Raw genomic sequence first — 19,239 nt, forward strand, 5'->3', positions numbered from 1 at the left:
TGTAACAGCAACAAAATCTGGTGTCACAGTAACCAACCAGCACCTAATTTCAGCTCGTTCAATGAAACTTTAACAAAACCTAGAAGCTGATTGCTTAATCTGCACAGTTGCACCAGATTTTGTGTGCTCTGGTGTTAGTAATCCCCAATGCCCCATATAGTATACCTGCCTCAGCATTACCAATTTAGGATGTATAAGTGAGGCCCTAATCCTGCATATTACCCTTAGCACCGATATCCTGTAAGAAAATGATCGAAGATCTCCCCAAAATAGGTGGTCCGGAAAGAGGGGACATACTGGGATTCACTTGTTTTATAAATCTCCTTTTGATTATGGAAAACATACAAATATATACACATTTATTATGCAGAACAAAGTATGTGAAGACTAAAAATTAGGGTTTCATAAAATATTTTATATTTAGCACAACCTCTGATATACACACAAATATTTACACAATGGTTCCACTGTATGACAGTAAAGTATGTACAGATGTATACGTATATAAATATACACTTAATTCTGCAGATCTTGCTCTGATAAGTGCTGATCCCGTCGCTATACCATTTCCTGGCTCACATAAGTCTCATATACTGTACGCACCAATCCACTGATACATCACCGTCACAAAGTAAACGTGCGACACATCGGGCATTTTGCAATCCCCATCTCTCTTGATGTCTCAGTTAAGTGATCTAGTTTTCTGCAGGGAGTGACAGAGTCTGTGATGTCATTGCTACATGACCATTCTTGGTTTAGTGCCTCCACTCAGCCAGTCAATCCAGGTTATTGCAGTCAGTGTGTGTCCACACGGAATGATAGCAGTTTTTCGGAGTGCATGCTGTTTAGGGTTCGCAAGTCAGGCAGTCGCAGCAGCAGTTTGGTAAATCGGGAAGTGTCGTTTGGACTGTTTTTCAAGATGAGGGAACGAAGGGCACGTATCAAAGTCTCTTGCAGCTGCTCTACCAATGAAGCATTTTCCATGCCAGAGCGATCTGCAACAAAAAAGGAAACAAACACTCAAAAGCATGCTCTGGATTTTTTTGTTTTTAAACATTTTCGAAACTAGTATTTTTTATATTTAAAGTGATAAAAAAAATTTTTTTCGCATTCAAATAAATAAATAATAATAAAAAAAAAATAATATGATGTTATACTTACCTACTCTGTGCAATGATATTGAACAGAGTGGTTCCCTTTCTCCTGTTTGACAGTCCACTTCTACCTGCTCCGGATGCCTCCTTAGTGAGGCAGACTGTGTGCATCCATAGACACACACAGCTCTAGCAAGCAATGCCCTCACTGCCTCCTCACAGGAGTTTGACAGCAGCAGTAGCCTATGGTTCCTGCTTTCAGTGGGGTTGGTTTACTAAAACTGGAGATTGCGAAATCTGGTGCAGCTGTTCATGGAAGCCAATCAGCTTCTAACTTCAACTTGTTCAATTAGTCTTTGACAAAAAAAACCTGGAAGCTGATTGGTTTCTATGCAGAGCTGCACCAGTTTTAGTAAATCAACCCCAGTGTCTCCAGTGAGACCAGTAATGCATATGCATGAGCTTGGGATCCAAGGGGTAACAATGTCGCCAGAGATGTACACTACACTCATAAGTGCCGTTTTTAACTTTAATCCCCAGATTCAATTCCTGCTAGCTTTAGAGTAATAAAACCCAACTAAGTTAAGAAAGGGAAATTGTCAAGAGACCATGCAACCAAGAAGTCATCAAATAGGGCAGCAGTTGGGCTGCTTCAGGATCAAGCCCAATGAAACCTATTCATTTTATCTTGGTCTCTCATTAAATGTATTTCAATAATCTTCATTTTATGTTGTTAAAACTATGACTGAAGGACTTCCATTTTGGGGGGCTACTGAATGTCTATTCACTCCAGCTAGGATCACATTTAAATTATGTACCAAGCCTCAAAAACCTCTTCAAAGTGTTATTAAACCCATGACCCTGCATTCAGTATATCTTGTCTCCCACAGTACACCGAACATGGAAGCTCAAGTATTTTAGTAAATATAAACTGCTAAATACCTTCTCTCATCAGCTGTATATAGCAGTCTTGAGACTTCTATCAGTGTGCATCCGAGCACTGGTTAATGCTTGTTAGGAGTTTTCATTCTCCCCTGATTATCTTATGAGGCTGCATAACCCCTGACCCTCTGTCTGGACTGTACAGATTGACCCTGAGCTGATTATATGCACTCTCCCAAAAGGAGGGAAAAAAAAAAACAAAAAAAAAAAAACACCCAAACTGAGCGTGTGCAACACGCTCCCAAGACTGTTCCATCAGCAGATGGACTGGGGACAGTAGAAGGGGAAGATCAGAGAAGACAGGATCAAACAGCCTTTTTACACAATGTGGAGTATTAACCCCTCAGGTTCCACAGTGAGTATAACAAGAATGCTTTACTGCATATACAGACTGATTGTACTGTTGTGGGTTTAGTAAGACTTTAAAAAGGGTAGGCAGAAGAAATAGTATCCCCAAATGTCAGTAATATAGGAAATACTGACCTGCCGATACCAGTACAAGTGCCGTGAAGATGCCCAACTCCTCCTGACTTAGGTTGAGAGATGCCAGCTTTTCACTGAAGTCAAACATTGAGCTGAGAAGCTCTCCCATGCCCATGGCTTGAAGTTCTGGCAGAGAGTATGTTGCTCCACTCAGGAACCTCAGAGAACGCTCCCGCACATCAAACAGAGTAGCAAACCGCACCATGAGGACCTAAAATGTGAAACAAGAACAGAGGAGCTGTGAGATAAACAAAAAGCCCAAAGAATGTAATTATGGGGTAAGACTTGTTTAGATGCAGAGGCTACAATGAGATGTCCTTTAACCATGGTTATGCCAGGCTGAAACTAGACAAAATGATGTACAGTACAACTTATGTTACCTACGAATGGAATATATATATATATATATATATATATATATATATATATTCAACAGATTTGGGTCTGACAAAATGAACCACATGCAATCTATTCAAGCACGAGGCGATTACTGGAATAGCACTTTTTTTTTTGGTTTGCCTATCTAAATAAGTTCACTAACTATGCTTGTGCCAGTCTTTACAATCAATGATCATAAGGGCATGAGACTTTAATTTGGGAAAAAGAATCACTGATCAATACGCCCAAAGCCAGATCACTCACCTCAAATGTACCAGCTTTCAGCAGGGTGACCTGGTCTTGTTGTGTTAAGTTCTGGAACCCAGGAATGTGACGGGCAAATTCCACCACCTCTCGTACAGCTGGGGTAAAACTAAGGGAGAATTCTTCCCAAACTTCCTGCACAGAGCGGAGAGGACCCCCACGAGGCAGAGCGTTCATTGGACAGGCCTGGAAAGGTGTTAAGAAATCATTAGCATTACCCCGACCACTGTGAACCAAACTGTAATATACTCATGCACTGTATAAGCCAGTATACATCTGATACTTTCAAAAACTATTTTCCAATTATAAAATGTACAGGTCTAAGAAAAAGTGGAACAGTAGTTAAGAGACCCCTGTACACCAACCCTGCTCCCTAAAGTCATAGTAGGGAACATAAATCCTGAAATCCATTTGTACTGAACATGGATGTAGGATAATACAATGAATACTACATTGAATGTAGGCTACCACAAAACAGACATGTCATCGATTGCCTGGGTCTAGTGATCTTGTGACCAAATGACAAGGTAAAAGAGCTCCTTTCAACATGTGTAGCAAAAATTAAAAAAGTGACTGAAAATTAGATATTAGAGATCCATCCTGCGCTTACCAGATGCACGCTGCGTCCGCCTCTGGAATCTCCACTGTCCTGTGCCCAGCATTGAGGTGGTGGGTTGTTATGTTGCTGATGCTCCCAAGATGCTGCCTTTCTGCTCACTTTTTCATGGGCATACACAAAAATCTGTCGATGAGCTTGGGTCACCTGACCAATGACATCATCAACGTGGTCTGGGCTGGGGGATCGAGGTGGTGTCAGTTGCTGGGGGTAGTGGGGGTAAACCTCTGGGATGGAAGGAGGTGAAGGACAGGAGGCTGGTGCCACATGGAGAGGAGAGGAGGGCCGAATCTGCTGGGGCTGCAGCGGGACAGGACTCCTTCGACCAAAATGTCCTCCAGTGATGTGGCTCATTGCACTGTGCATTTCAGCCAACATTCGCTGCTTCTCCCTCTTTGGGATTCGACCAAACCGCACGGCTGTAGAGACAAGAAAAAAACATGCATTAGCCTTCTCAGTATCATGCCAAATTGGGATGCTCAAGTCATATTGATCCTCATTTATCAAAGTGTCTTAAACAAGCTGTTTTTGTTAACAGCCTGACCTTTCTTTTAATTTTACTGGAAAAAATGAAAGTTTCAATAATAATGTTCTATGTATGACAGTGACAGCCATTTTTATTTAGACACTTTGTAAAATGAGCCATGAACAGAAACATATGCCACACTAAAAGAACTCACCATCCCTAGACATGCCCACTGAGAGACACTTGCGGAAGCGGCACTGCTGACAGCGATTCCTATTAATGCGCACAATGGAGCAAGTCTCATTCTTCAGACATTTCTTGTACTGAATATTTTGCTGAATGCTGCGCCGGAAAAATCCCTACAAGATAGAAGAAAAGGAGGCGTCATGTGGATAATCAATTTTGTTTCCTACACCAATTAAAAGATGAACACTTTCAAGATAAAAACTTAACTCCACAATACATTTCTACCAATTCTAGATTTCTGAAGGCAGAAGAGTGGTTGTTTGTGAGATCATACAATTATAAGTAGATTAAAGTGATGGCAATATAGTTTGGCTACATACGTTGATATCCAAAGGAAATGAACTCTTGTGTGAAGGAAAGGATTGAGAAACTCAGATATACGGCTTATCCCCTTACATCCAACATTAGAAAATAGGTCTATTAAACTGTATGGTACAAAGAACAATGACATGTTTGTAATCCTTTGTACCTGCAGTCTGGAAAGGATATTCAAAAGTAATCAATTTTCACTACCGGCTAAAACTAGAACTTCCCTAGATATCACTAATAAGATATCAATTTCCCAGCAGACAAACACAGATTAAAAGCATTTTACTTAAAGAGGCCTGTATATTCATTCCTAAATTTAATGAGAGGACTCTGGAGCACAGAGTTAGCAATGAAAAATTCAATGAACACTTGCTACCCTGTCAGATTCCTAACTTCATGCAGAGAATACATGTTGCCTCCCTGCTCATAAGTGTACATAACAGCTTAAGCCGCCCATACATGGATCAAATTTGTCTGGTTCAGCAGGGACCTGCCAAAATTCGATCCATGTATGGGAAGGCTGATTGCATCCAAGTTGATCCATCAATCGATTTGGGTACAACCAGCCTGTTGGATTTTTCTGTATGTGATTACTGCATTCTGCAGGCTGGAAAGGCTCCCTGTGACCCCCACCAGAATACAATAACACTGTGGGAAGCATTCCTCCATTAACATGGACTATGCTGATGGGAGAATCAAGCAATTTTTTTTACATTCCACCAGTGGTGGAAGGAAAGAAAATCAAATAATCTATGGGCTTCTTTAGGAGTTCTGTAGTAAGAATCAAAATGTACCTACAACCATTCACCAAAGGCTTGAAGGTACCAGTCAGAAGACTGACATAAATATCAATTCACAATTCAAATCAATCAATCACACTGGGGTCATCACTGATTATCTTCTGAGTCGGACTCACCTTGCAGCCTTCGCAGGCATGTACACCATAGTGAAATCCAGAGGCCACATCACCGCAGACTTTACATAACAAGACCATCCCATTCAGCTCTGGAGAAAACAGAAAACAGCCATAAGTATAAAATATGATGATATGTTAGGTATCATACATTATGTGGCACAGGTCAAGTTATTTTGAGAATTCTGCTCGAGTGCATTGTCATATGGCAATAAGGCTCTAATAAAGAAAGACTAATAGCAAAGGAGGGCAGAAATAGCATTTTCTCCTCAAAAGTGCTCCAGTCTTTCTCCAGTGCTGATCATAAAACCAGATAGCATTTGTTCATGTAATTTCTGCCAATGCAGAATGGCTGACCCTCCGCTACAACACAGACCATCTGGTTAAAAGGGTTCTGGTTATGTGAAGAGCAGCTTTTGCCACTTACAAGACAAGTATGTTCATAGATCTAGGGATACAGTTAACTAAACATTTAGGCAAATTTCCCTTTTAAACCCAAAGCGGCCTCTTCCACTGTCTTATGCTCCCTATTAGTCCTTTATGTGATAGACAGCTTCACAGACCAATTATATGACTTGGTAGGTAGAAAGATGCAGAGTCAGTTTGACTTTTACATGAAAAGTTGATTGTTTTAGAACTTCAAAGTGCCTAGATTTCTGGATCAACTGACTATTTTGACCTATGGTTTTCACTGAAAGCAGACTTTGCAGCAGGCTTCAATGGGTCCCAATTAGAAAACAAATTTGACAGGTTAAAGTCTTGATGGTTTACTTACTTGTAATGTTGCTGGAAGTTTTGCTTGGTGAAACCCTGCTGCCATCATCCAGAGCAACATGAAGCCCTCCAGGAGAGGAAGCCAGGCCATAGCTTGATCGTGGAGAGTTCTCTCCTCCTGAGCTGGAGGAACTGGCACTGTAAGAGTTGGTTGGAGAGGGTGGCAGGTATGATGGGTAGTGTGTGGCACCACTCTGAGGGCTCCCTGTTGAGCAGTCACTGTACAGAGACACCGGGCTGGTCCGGCTGGGGGAGGAACCACTGGAACCAACATAGCTTATGACACCCCCTAGAAAGATACAGACGGAACAAGGTAAGGAAACAGCCATAACTAGCTTTTCTGGACACATAAATGAAGAATCTGCTTTCACAATGTACATGCAACCTATTATTCAAAAGGAACCTGCACCATAAACTAGTTTCACTTTGTAATCAAACATTATGTTTTGGATTTATTAGATCAAGATGTGTTGCGGTCCTCTTCCAGAATTTTCAATATTGGATTCTCATAACTACTTCTGGAGGTGTAGCTTAAAATATGCAACATGCAAGTCTGTCTTGACAATGCTACAAATGACGTAATCCCATGTATGCATCCTCCAGACCAGCCATTCTCAGCCAGGGTTCTGTAGAACCCCAGAGTGCCTCCTGTGGTTGCTAGGGCTTTCCATGAGTTGTGACCAATAATCCTCCAAATTGGTGGAGCCTGAATAGTTCCAGGACAAAATGCCACTTGGCAAAGCCAGCAGCATGACACAAATTTGTCTAGCAGTCTGCAAAAGTGGCAATCTGATCATCACCATAAGGGTTCCATTCTTCCTACTGACCACGAAGGTAAGGGGCATTCCCCCCCCATTTAATAGGGATTCCTCAAGACCTGAAATTTATTTTATGTATTCCCCTGGGGTAAAAAGCTTGAGAAAGGCTTCTCTGGACAGTATAGTAAATGGCCAAATCTCAGCTAAGAGCACATTTAATCTGTAGAATGCAGTAAACCAATCAATCCAACCAACAGCAAGCTTTTATAAGGCTGATCCTGCAAAAGGTCTGACTTCTGCTTGGTAGGTAAGGATTTTAGAACCACACCTAGAACAAGGCCTCGTTTACATTAGATGCACGGTTATGAATTTTGCTACAATTCTTTAATGCAGGGAAAATGCAAAGACGAAGAAAAATTGTATTTACCATGACATACTCCCACTAGTACAATGCTTTGCAAAGAAGCAATCTGGATGCACTGACCTACTTATTTCCATTTAAATATTTTAAAACACAACTTGTTTATAAAGCGCACGTCAACGCAAGGCACGTTAAAACACGTTCTATTGTATGGCTGAACCTTAAAGAATTTCTCAGAGTAGCATCTGCAAATGATGTTGAATGTAAAGTTAAAAATAGGATCAGGAAAAAAAAAAAATCCAGTTATATTTCACTGGAGTCCTTCAGCACACTGGTTAATAAAAGGTTAATGTCTCGCAAAAGGTGGAGCGTCTTGGACTCTGCAGTGCAGGCGCCGCTCAGCATGCTGGGTAATACATGCAGAAAGGAAAGGCGAGCAAAGGAACTCCCTTCCACCCACATGCCTGGAATTCACCCTGTTAATGGTTAGCTGCTCTGGCGACAGGTTATATTTGTAAGCAGCTTAATTGCCTACATGATGCCAGTAAAGCTGGACAAGTATCAGCAATAGGAACCTGGTTCATAGTCACCAATATAAACAGCTGACTGATGCATTCGATTGGCAACCATCATTACCTGGAGCTAATTGATCACAAGAGCAGCCAAGGGAAAATAGGGCAACCTATCACGTACATAAGCATTAGGGAACAGCTGAGACAGACTAATAATCCCAATAGCTAAATTGGGCAACACTAAATCCTCCATTAAAAAAAAAAAAAGTAATCTTCCTTTTCCCAGCTATGTCCCCACAGGGTGGCACTGGCACGACGATCAGTGAAGATATTGATGATGTCACTGCAGACATTACAGCATTCTCCCTAGCTTTTCCTTGGGGTTATTACAATGGAGGATGACATAAAATCTGCAGCAAGGAAAAAAGGTGGCTGCTTTAACCGTAGAAACCGGATTCCAGCTGTCATTTTTCCAGTTTTGTTGAAATAAGACAACTGGAATGGTTGCTACAGGCAATACAGATGTTTTTTATGCATGCAGTTTTTATAAATGAAAACCATTGGGAGAGATTTACTAAAACTGGAGCATGGAAAATCTGGCTGCAGCTCTGCATAGAAACCAATCAGCTTCCAGGTTTTATCGTCAAAGCTTGTTTGAACAAGCTAAAGTTAGAAGCCAATTGGCTATTATACTCAGATTCTGAGTGCTCCAGTTTTAGTTAATCCCCCCCACTGAGTACATCTAGACTATATGCATCGGAGAGCTTTCAATTTACCTCCCGTTTTTACTCCCCCCCCAAAAGGGCCACAGATAGCCCTGACCTCACCAAGAAAGTTCCCCATACCTACCTGTGCATGTTAGGCTGATGTCAGATGGGCAATTCTTCTGCTAGAGACAAACCGCCAGTGTCAGGATCGCTAAACAGGCTGCATTTCTATGGAATCAATCTCTCTGTAGTCAGATGCAGTGAGCTGTCGATCTGCCGCTGGCATGTGCGCTGCTAAATCTCAATCAGCAGCAATGGGAGCGACATCTCACTGCCTCAAGCTGCAGATGGAGCAAGTCCAGAGGGACAAACAGGCAGCCTCATTGCGATCCTGCAGCTGCTGGTGGAAGCGTTGCCCATCTGAAAGCCTTAAGGCAATGTAACACATGCAACTATTTGGTCTCATACACACAGAGCTTTAAAAAGAAAAAAAAAAAAATGCCAAAGGCATTCAGCGTTTTTTCAGCCCGTGAAAAGCACCTCTATGTACAGTACAGACATTTACAGGCAAATTAGAAGAAAACTGGTTTCAGGAGAGGAGATAAAAAAAAAAAAAAAAAAAAAAAAAAAATGCAAACACGCTTAAAACATGCAAGTGCACATACATGCTAGTCACATTCAGTTGTGCCTAGCATTTGGGCATTAATGCATTCCAAGAAAGAATGCAATAATGCTCAAACTAGATGCGCCTAAAACGTGTGAGCAATATGCAGTTTTTACATTGTTTTTTTAAAATGGCTTTTTAAAGTTTTTTAAAGGAAAACTTAAACAGATGACCATGCCCTGTGTGCAGAAATCTAACAGATGGGGAAAAAAAACAAAACCACACCTTTGCAAACTTTTCATTACACTTTGTAGTGACCACACAGTTGATACAATGTAGTTCGTGTGCCATGATCATTAGCAGTTGAACTGGATAACATAAGTAGGGTCACCACAGCTGGTGATTGTTGTAGCTTCAAATTTCAAATGCTGCAAAAGATTGACAGAGCTAAATATTGCTTGCCTTTCTGGAAAAAAAAAAAAAAAAGGGATGGGCTGGTAGCAGGCAAAACCAGGCCTGCTGCATTTTTGTCCAACACCACAAAACATAATATGTACATTTTGATGCGCTGTACAGCAGATGGCAACTACTATAAGCGTCCGTTCACATTTATGCATTTTCCATTGAAGTCAACTAAAAACCACGAAAGTGTAATTGGACTGTGTGCATAAGAATGAAATTCTAAAATGAGTGACAATGCAACACACATCACCATTAAATGAACATGGATTGCAGTAACATGCATTATCCCATTGCAGAAGTGTAAAGCCAGCCTTTAAGGGCCCATCCACACCACATCCATTGGGCCACATTACAAGCCCAATGCAATATTTCCAATAAGGCCAGTTCACACCAATGCGTTGCTTTGGTTTGAGATAAAACGCGCTGCATTTACGTCAGCATGCTGCAATGCACATTAAGGAAAGAAAAATATTGCATGCTGGTTCCTGCTGTGAACAAAATAAAAACTGCACATCAATAGAACATATTAAAAAGATATGCAGAACAATCCAATAAATTAAAACCGGCGGTCAACGCACGTGAACAAATCAAATGCATTTAATGTGCAATACTCACGAAATGCAACAGATGTGATGCAAATCCAGCCTAAGTCCTGCAGTTAGGCACAGCCCCTGCTACCCGACTGACCTATCTTGCACCCAAATTCACACCATGTCTGTTGCAATAATTGCACTTGAGTTAATGTGCACTGACATCCATGTTTTGCCTTGTACATTATTTTATGCCGCATGAGCCAAAATACATTATTTCTTTCCATACTGTGCATTGCACCGCACCCAAATGCAGCATGTGCCATTTTTACAAAGCGCACAATTACGCACTTTGGTGTGAATGGAAACCATATTCCTGCAACCCCTTGGCCATGTCCCAATCCCTTGGCTCCTTGTATTAATGATGTATTAGTAAAACGCTCCTAAACAACACTATCACAGCCCAAAACAATTGCAGGGTCCTTGGAGCTACTAATGGCCGACTAAATCATAGTGACCCTGAACATTTCTGCAAAAGTGAGGAGAAGCAATAGCCGCCTATTCAGAATTACCAGGCGATGTTTCACAATTTCCTTTAGACTGCTGTAATTCAGAATAACCACAAAAGCACACTGCACATCTATTTTAGGATCATAATACACAGTTCCAAAATTGATTTTCTATTGCAAGAGGTTATTTAGCAAGGCTTGGTGGACCTAAAGTCTATTTATTCTGCTTGTCTATCTTGTTAGCAGGTGGAAAATACAGATCTGGAGTATTTGTTTCTCTACATCCAAATGGGAAGTATCATTCATGCATATATTAAAAATGAAAAAAAGTAAAGCTTTATTTATCCATCACTTATGGTTGACATTGTGCTTGGCTACAACTTATTTGCTGAAAATGCACCTCAGCTGCCATTTTCGGGTCATTGGAGTCAATGACCGAGCAGATATTCATTGACAATAACTGATCTTTAGTTCTCTGCTCATGCCTGATCCACCCATTTAAAAAAAAAAAAAAAAAAAAAAAAAAAAGGAAAAAAAAAAGGGTGGGGATTGAAACATTTTATAGAGCATGTTTCTGGCCACTTGTCAAAGATACTCAAACTGGAGGTGCAAATATACCCAACCTACTTTGTTACTAGATATTGCCAATAATGGGGATCTGTAAAAGACATCAGGGCAAAATGTTTGATTATTTTCTTTTATATTGATCATTAGCCATGATAATTATTGTAAAACACAACCTGACACTACTAGAAGAACTCCTCACATCATACAAAAGGGTTTATTTGGAATCATAAATTGGGTGACCTAGCCATATGCAGCACCCCATCTAGCAGATTCTTTATAGAAACCTTGCTCAACCCTTTTACTCCAGGAATCATTGACATAATAGGTTTTATCAGAGACCTGAAAATTAATTGAAGGTCAGTGGGAAAAATGCCTCTAACATTGGTGGTCAGTATGAGGAGTTTCCCCCCCTAACAGTGTTGGTCAGAATGCCCCCCTTACTGACAGCTAAGATATCAGTAGTGGTATACAGCTGGCTATGCCAAGTGACATTGGCTCCAGAACTCTACAGGCATTAAATGGGATGTCAAATCGACCACAGCTCAAGGAACCCCTTGCAAACTCTGGAGCAGCCACTCTCAACCAGGGTTCCAAGGACCGCTAGGATTCCTCCAGGGGTGGCTAAGGGATCATTGAGCTGTGGCTAACTGACCTTCCATCTGATGGTGACTGCATAGTTCTAGATCCAGCATCACTTGGCAGAGCCAGTGGCATGGCTGTCATTCTGGCTACCTCTGTAAGGGGACGTTATTCCTGCTTTCCACCACCAATATAAAGGCAGATTTAATCAATAGCCCTCAATAGGTCTCAGGTCTAATGGAAACCCAGGTAAGAGTCTATTTCAAGGGTTCCTCTGGGGCAAAAAAAAGTTGAGAAAGACTTCTCTGGAGGAACCCTGGTTAAGAATGGCTATTTTATAGGAACATGTAAAGACCACCAATCTGACAAGTTTTAAGCCAACTCAACTGGCTGGAAGTTGAGCATATTTACCCATGTACAGCCAGGAAGAGCTGATGAAAGAATCAAACCATCCCTCAGTCAAAAATTGCATGGAAAACCCACTGCTCTTTATGCTAACACTTTGGCAGCATGTAGTTCTCAGGCTTCCTTTTGAATTAAAATGTTGGAGGCACTACCCACTAATCTCTACGTGGCATGGTAACCTAGTACTTGTAGTTTCTCCACTAGAGGTACCTACCTCTAGTCAACCACACTGTATATCTACTGGGATAAACTGCCCCTAACAAAAACAAGCCCATCTGCAAAAAAAATGGAAAGTATATCTAAAGCCTACATTATTTTCCTAGTTTTGGTGAGCATAGGAAAAGGGTGTGTTAGTCATGCGACTCAATAGGCCATGGGTATCCAAACTATAGCCCTCCAGGTGTTGAGGAACTGCAAGGTTCATGAGCCCTTGCAAGACTGACATCCACAGGCAAGACACCCAGAGGCATGATGGGACTTGTAGTACTTCAACAGCTGGAGGGCCATAGTTTGAACACCCCTGCATTAGGCTGATTTTCTTTCACTTACTGTCCAGTAGACTGAACAGGAATGGAGAGGAAGTACCGTTCCTAATGGATGATTTTCCTTCTATTCCTGTTCTAGTGACAACTCCAAATTTTGGATTTACTTTCACTCTTGGTGACATTGGTGAAACAGGGCAACCAGAGATAGCAAATCTCCCTAGTGGGGACACAAGACAGCCATAAAAAAAAAAAACAAAAAAAAAAAAAAACCTTGGTTGGCTACTAACCCCTCAGCACTATCCAAATCTAAAAAAAAAAAAAAAAAAAAAAAAAAAAAAGAGAAATAGATGTTTTCACTCTACTTAAAAGTAGACTTAATTGATAAAATAAATTTAATTTTTGCTATGGGTTACTCTATTTTGCACGTTGCAACTCATGACACTATTTATTAAAAGCATTCTTATTCCTAAGTGCAGTAACAAAAAGCAACCAATCAGAATTCATCTTGTATTGGTCTGAACAAGTTGTGATTGATTGATATGGGTTACTTTCATGCTCTCAGTGGGGTATCTATGTCAAGTTGATTGTCATTCTTCATAACCGCTCTTCTAGTTCAGCGACTGTCAATTCCCCAGTTTAGATCTTCCTCTCAAATTGCTGCACCCCCTTCTTCTGCCACCTGTCCCTTACCAACCCCCCCCCCCCATCCTGGCCCTGCTCTCCCGTCACTTGTCCATATCCCTTTTCCCCAGCTCCTCTATCCCTGTCTTATATAAAGCCTGTCCAGCCATATGTAATGAACACTAACTGTCTGACCTCAGGTTACTCATCGCCTCCTGCCTCACGCATACACTCCACGTGTTCCCACTGCACATGGACTGCTGAACCACACCTCCCATCTCCGCCTGCGGCCAATCCTGGAATGCTTATGACACTACTCCACCCTGAGTTTACTTAACGCGTTCTCTGCTGGCACATAATCCACACTGAACATGTGCAACATTGTCCCTTAACAAACTGCTGACCTGATTTATTAACCTGACAGGAGAACTGTCTGTGTTGCCCAGGGCAATCACTTAGATTGGTCTTAAACTACAGGCAACAATCTGTAACAGAAAACGTCATCAGTTTTTATTACTGCATAAAGCCTCGTGCACACAATGAGAATATCGGATGAATGATAGTCGTTTTTTTCTTGCATGGTACGAACAATCAGATTATTGGATGATCGCTCTTAAAGCGGTATTTTTCGTCCAATATTCTCATCATGTGTACAAGGTGGGGGTGTGAATATTTGGCTGTCGTACTATGTTGCCCCGTACACGATAGAATATTGGACGAATGATCGTCTGGGTTTTTTTTTTGCATGCTGGTCTCCATATCAAAAATGAAGAGGTTACTAAAGTTACAAAAATTCTTGTACGGCAGAATAAAAATTCAACAGTGATGTAATTTATTGTATTATTGGATGAAAACTGTGCTGATTAAAAGGAAAATCATACGATCTGGTATCGTACGAGAAAGTTCCGTGCTTATCCCTTCGAATAATTTCGGACAAAAAAAACTGTGTACCAATGATAGGATTATCGTACGATCGTTTCAAACGTGGTCATATTCGTACGATTTTCTGATTGTGTGTACTAGGCTTTAGCATACAAATTATATAACTACTCCAAAAGATAGGCAAAACTTTGCTTGAAACGTTTACATTTTTACCTTTAGCAAACAGGGTGGCCAGGCTGTGGCCCTGATTCCATTGAGGGAACTACAAATTCAAGGAGGCACACACTGGGACTTGAAAAATAGAAGTAGTTGGTAAACATAGGTCACTGACTCTGGGTTCACTCTTGCCTGCTACATTGCAAATGTTTGCGCTGTAACAAGCACAGCCCTTTCATATGAATACAAGAAAAAAAAAGAAAAAAAAAAAACACATGCAATATTTTTGCACTTTGATACTGGATAACTCCTTTTCAAGGAATCCTCCAGGACAGTAACATAAAACGTCTCGTCCTGGAGGATCATTTTGAAATACATGAGTTATTACCCAATAACTCATTTTCAAGGAATCTTCCAGGACAATAACATGAAACGTATCGTCCTGAAGGATCACTTAAGCACGAGTTATTACCGGATAATGCCTTTTCAAAGAATCCTCCAGGACAGTAACATGAACCTCTCATTTTGAAGGATCACTTGAAAATACATGAGTTACTACTTGTGACTCCTTTTCAATGAATCCTATAGGATAGTAACTTGAACCTTCAAGTCCTGTAGGATCACTTGGAAAAACATAAGTTATTACTTGACTCCCTTTCCAGAAATCCTCCAGGACGGTAAGTTTCATTTGATGGTCATGGAGGACAATCTAGGCAGGTCATACAATTTGAGGTCAACCCTAAGCATATTCAATTTGTATGCAATCAGGCAGGCCCTTGCAATATAGGTTGAAGGTAAATCTAAAGGAAATTGGAGAAAATTGTATAATGTATGGTCAGCTTTAGAAAAATTGTTTTTATGGCGATGCTTAAGCTAGAGACACTGGGAAATCCTGAAGACATAACTTAAAAATGCTCTTCCAGGCCAATTAATTAAATCACAGTGAAGCCAAATAGGTTTAGCTTCCCAGACTATTATGATGCACAGGAGTTAGGGAATGACTGCTTCCATCAGAGCCTTCTCCTACAGGTGTTTTGCTTTATGCTAGATTCTGATGGGCAGTCTATACAGCTGCAAACTTGCTCACAGATAACAGGGCATTTCTACATCCAAAGCCTCTGTAAATTCATAAATTGATAGGTGAGGAGTGGAGTCATGATCCTCAGTACATGGGAGATAAACATAAAACAGTACAGCTCCTTAGAAGCGACCAAGTTGAATGGATTTCTACATCTTTATCAATCAGGTTGTGTGGCATACATCCATACACAATGAAATCTTTTAGTTTAAGGTAAATTAAACTTATTAACACTCCTGCAAACAGACCCAGATGAAGGCGTGTCCTGGGAACCAGTTACGTCATCAGAGGAGTGGATGAGCATGGCCAGAACTGTCCAATGACGGCTCAGCCTGGGGAAGCAGGAATGAAAACACTGTGCACATGGCTAGGGCGGGAGAACACGTGAAGCCACTGGGAGGATCTCGCTCACACACAGCCTGGGTGACCTACTTTCCCCATTCCATGTGACTGCAAGCTCTGCAGGCCAGGATCCCCTCCCACTGAAACATTAACTTTTACATAGTAACCTGAAACGTGTTTACAACGGGACAAACACCCCATCTCACATAGGAGACTGCTTTTCCAACCAACCTGTACTGAGAGCACAGGATTCACACATAAATAAGATATACATTTTCCTTTTATTTCTTAAAACACACGCATGTCCAACCTAATCAAAGCTGGCCACAGATAAAAATGTCAATATAAATGTTTTACTATATTGTGTTCAAAACGTTTAATAAAATCATTGAAAAAAAAAAATATTATACACACACACACAATTAAAAAAATTAAAATAACCTAACTTCATACAACTACAGATCGGTGAAAGAGAAGCCTTGATAAAAAAGGTGGTCCGAGCCCCATGAGACATCAAACACACAAATGTCTTTTTAAGCGCAAAGTGCCCAAGAAAATTCTTGGAAACCTGTGCAGTTGCTGAGATATATAGATATATATAATTTTTTTTTTTTTTTTTTTTTTTTTTTTTTTTTAAATACACGTTTCACTTTATCAACATAAAAAAAAAAACACCCACACACGTGTTTTTTTTATCTTAGACATAAAACACACGTGTATGTTCCAATTTTTAAACAAAAAAAAAAATTATACACAATTTTTTTAATCACACACACACACACACACACACACACACACACACACTTTTCCAATAACATTTAAAAAAAAAAAAAAATTGCACAAATTATCCACCCCCCCATAAACACATATATGTTCAATTTTAAAAACAATTTATTGTATTTTTTTTATAAAAAAAAAAAAATTTGAATATATGATAGTATGGGAAACAAATAAAAAAGAAACACAATTTTAAAATTAATTAAAATGACCAAAAAAAAAAAAAAAAAAAAAAACACCGATCTAGGTTTCCAGCAGTACAGATTATTTATTTTTAAAAGTCAGGTCAATCGTTAAACTCATTACAAATTTTAGGAAAATGTTTCTAGAATTACTTATTCTTAATAACATATTGCATATATTATAAAATGGCTGAAAAAAAATTAAACTCCTGAATTCAGTTTCCAGCCTGGTTCTCCAGCTGCCCCCCCCCCCCCCTTCCCATTTTTCCCTGTAGAGCCCCCTCTCACCTGTGTTATTACTGCAGTCCAGAGTTGTCATGGCTGACATGGGCAGATCATTCACCACCAGACTTGGAATGTGACACTGCAGTCCTGCTTGTCCTTTATATACCCCCTGGGTGTACAGATCCAATGTAGTAATTCCTTTTACATGGACAATTTGTAGCAAATTTTGCCAGCAGCTGCTGCATTGATAAAGAAACAAACAAATCGCTTTCCCCTGTCAGCTCCCTCTGTACTGACAAATCGTGTCCTCAGCAGAGGGGAGATCTCTGCCCAATCTACACAAACAAGGTGCCAGCTGCAATGATCACACCCTGATCTGCAAATATCAATTCAGTTCTAGCGATCCTTGAAGAAGATGAAAGATCCACAGATGGGAAAAATCCTTTATAGCTAAAAATAATAATAATAGGCAAGTGCACCTGATTGCAAAAAAAATAAAAAACCAAATGTCTGCTGATGCACCTGATTGCAGTGCTGCTCAATCTGCTGTCAAAAACAAGTGTCGTGCTGCAGCCTAGCCTTTGCCCTGGGAATGAGGAGCTCGGTACGAACACGTCCTGCCTCTCCTCCCTCCTTGCTCTGCAATGCTCTCTCTCACACCTCCTGCTTGCTTTAGCCAGCTTGACAGGCGCTCACTGCAGCACTGCGCCTGCGCACAAGCTCCCGTCCTCCCAGGGCCCGGCACGCGGCACTGAAGCAAGGACCACGTGACCCCAGGGAGAGCCTCGTGCCCCAGTGACACACTTTCTTCAGCAGCCTCGCACTGCGCATGCGCTCAGGACTCTGCGGCCAGGGGAGTCGGCTAGACTTTTTTTTTCTCTTTACACGCTCGGATCTGTTGAGGGATGTGCACGTGATCCATTGTCACAGTCAGACATTCGGCTCTTCATGGAGTTACAGCACGGGCTTTATTGGCAGGAATGGCATGCCTAGGGCACAGCCAAACCTTAGAAGTGGGGCTCATTCACATGGAAGTAAAAAATGCCGCATGCAGCATATAGGGGCGTCTGCAATGCTTTTCTGGGGTTAATCTTTTTAAAGAATGGCCTACGATTAATTCAGAAAAGCAGCGTGATTGTTCTAATGCGAGTTCTGACGTGTGCAACAAATTCAGGTGGCTCCTAACAGCAACATTCAGGCGCAATGGCTGCACAAAATGAATCAAAAATACCGCCGTGCAAGAGAAACGGACACCAGCAGTAAATAGTAACATCAGTTTGGAGTCATTTGTATTGCCAGATAGTTGTTTATCCACCCTACACATCGTTGGTTGCTAACAACCCGTCAGGTTCAGCCATACAAAGTAATTGGTTGCTAGGATGCCAGCGGGCCCAAGGACATCAGTGTCCCAACAACCAATGAAGCTCAGCGTCATATTGTCATTGGTTGCTAGGATGCTGGCTGCCTCTGCTCTCCCACACAAATTCATGTCATTGGCTGCTAGGACGCAGATGGCCCTGAGGCCACCTGAATCCTAGCAACCACTCAGGCTCAGTCACACACTATCACTGGCTGCTAGGACACTGGTGGCCTCATGGCCATCAGGCTTGGCTGCTAGTGGCTTTGTGGCCATCCATGTCCTAGTAAACAATCAGACTCAGCCACACAACGTCATTGGTTGCTACAATGCTAGTGAACTCACAGCTATCTGCTAGCAACCAATCAGGCGCAACCCCACAGTGCTACGTCATTGGCTGCAAAGATGCCAATGGCTTCAAAGCCACCTGCACCCTAGCAACCAATCAGGCTCGGCCACACAAAATCATTGGTTGCTGCCAAGAGGCTATCAGCATCCTAGCACCCAATCATGCAACATCACGTCATTTGGCTGCTAGGATGCCAATAGAATTGAGGCCACCTGAAACCTAACAACCAATCAGGCTTAGCCACACAACATCACTGGTAGCTAGGAAGTGGATTATTTCATGGCCACAGTGTCCTTGCAACTAATC

The 19,239-nt window shown here is 41.2% G+C and overlaps 1 protein-coding gene across 1 annotated transcript; it reads right to left on the bottom strand.

Moving 5' to 3' along the window:
• Window positions 1-394: 394 nt before the first annotated feature.
• NR1D1 (nuclear receptor subfamily 1 group D member 1) lies at window positions 395-17,889 on the bottom strand. Its single transcript, XM_089674380.1, has 8 exons — window positions 17,291-17,889; window positions 6,487-6,774; window positions 5,715-5,803; window positions 4,458-4,602; window positions 3,772-4,196; window positions 3,162-3,347; window positions 2,520-2,730; window positions 395-995 (listed from the first exon to the last, which is right to left on the bottom strand). Exons 1-8 carry the CDS (start codon window positions 17,328-17,330, stop codon window positions 796-798), a joined length of 1,584 nt encoding a protein of 527 aa, XP_089530506.1. The 5' UTR covers window positions 17,331-17,889; the 3' UTR covers window positions 395-795.
• Window positions 17,890-19,239: the final 1,350 nt, after the last annotated feature.

Source organism: Staurois parvus, unplaced genomic scaffold (genome assembly GCF_062004578.1).
Source record: "Staurois parvus isolate SC_StPar_1 unplaced genomic scaffold, SC_StPar_1.0 ptg000151l, whole genome shotgun sequence".
In the NCBI taxonomy this organism is placed as follows: Eukaryota; Metazoa; Chordata; class Amphibia; order Anura; family Ranidae; genus Staurois; species Staurois parvus.

Bases quoted from the DNA above. Each gene is read 5' to 3' on its own strand.
- NR1D1 (XM_089674380.1), bottom strand. From the start codon at position 17,330: ATGTCAGCCATGACAACTCTGGACTGCAGTAATAACACAG. The intron at 5,804-6,486 runs GTAAGTAAACCA...TGTTTTCTCCAG, and splicing joins AACTTCCAGCAACATTACAA to AGCTGAATGGGATGGTCTTG. The intron at 3,348-3,771 runs GTAAGCGCAGGA...ACACCTTTCCAG, and splicing joins GCGGACGCAGCGTGCATCTG to GCCTGTCCAATGAACGCTCT.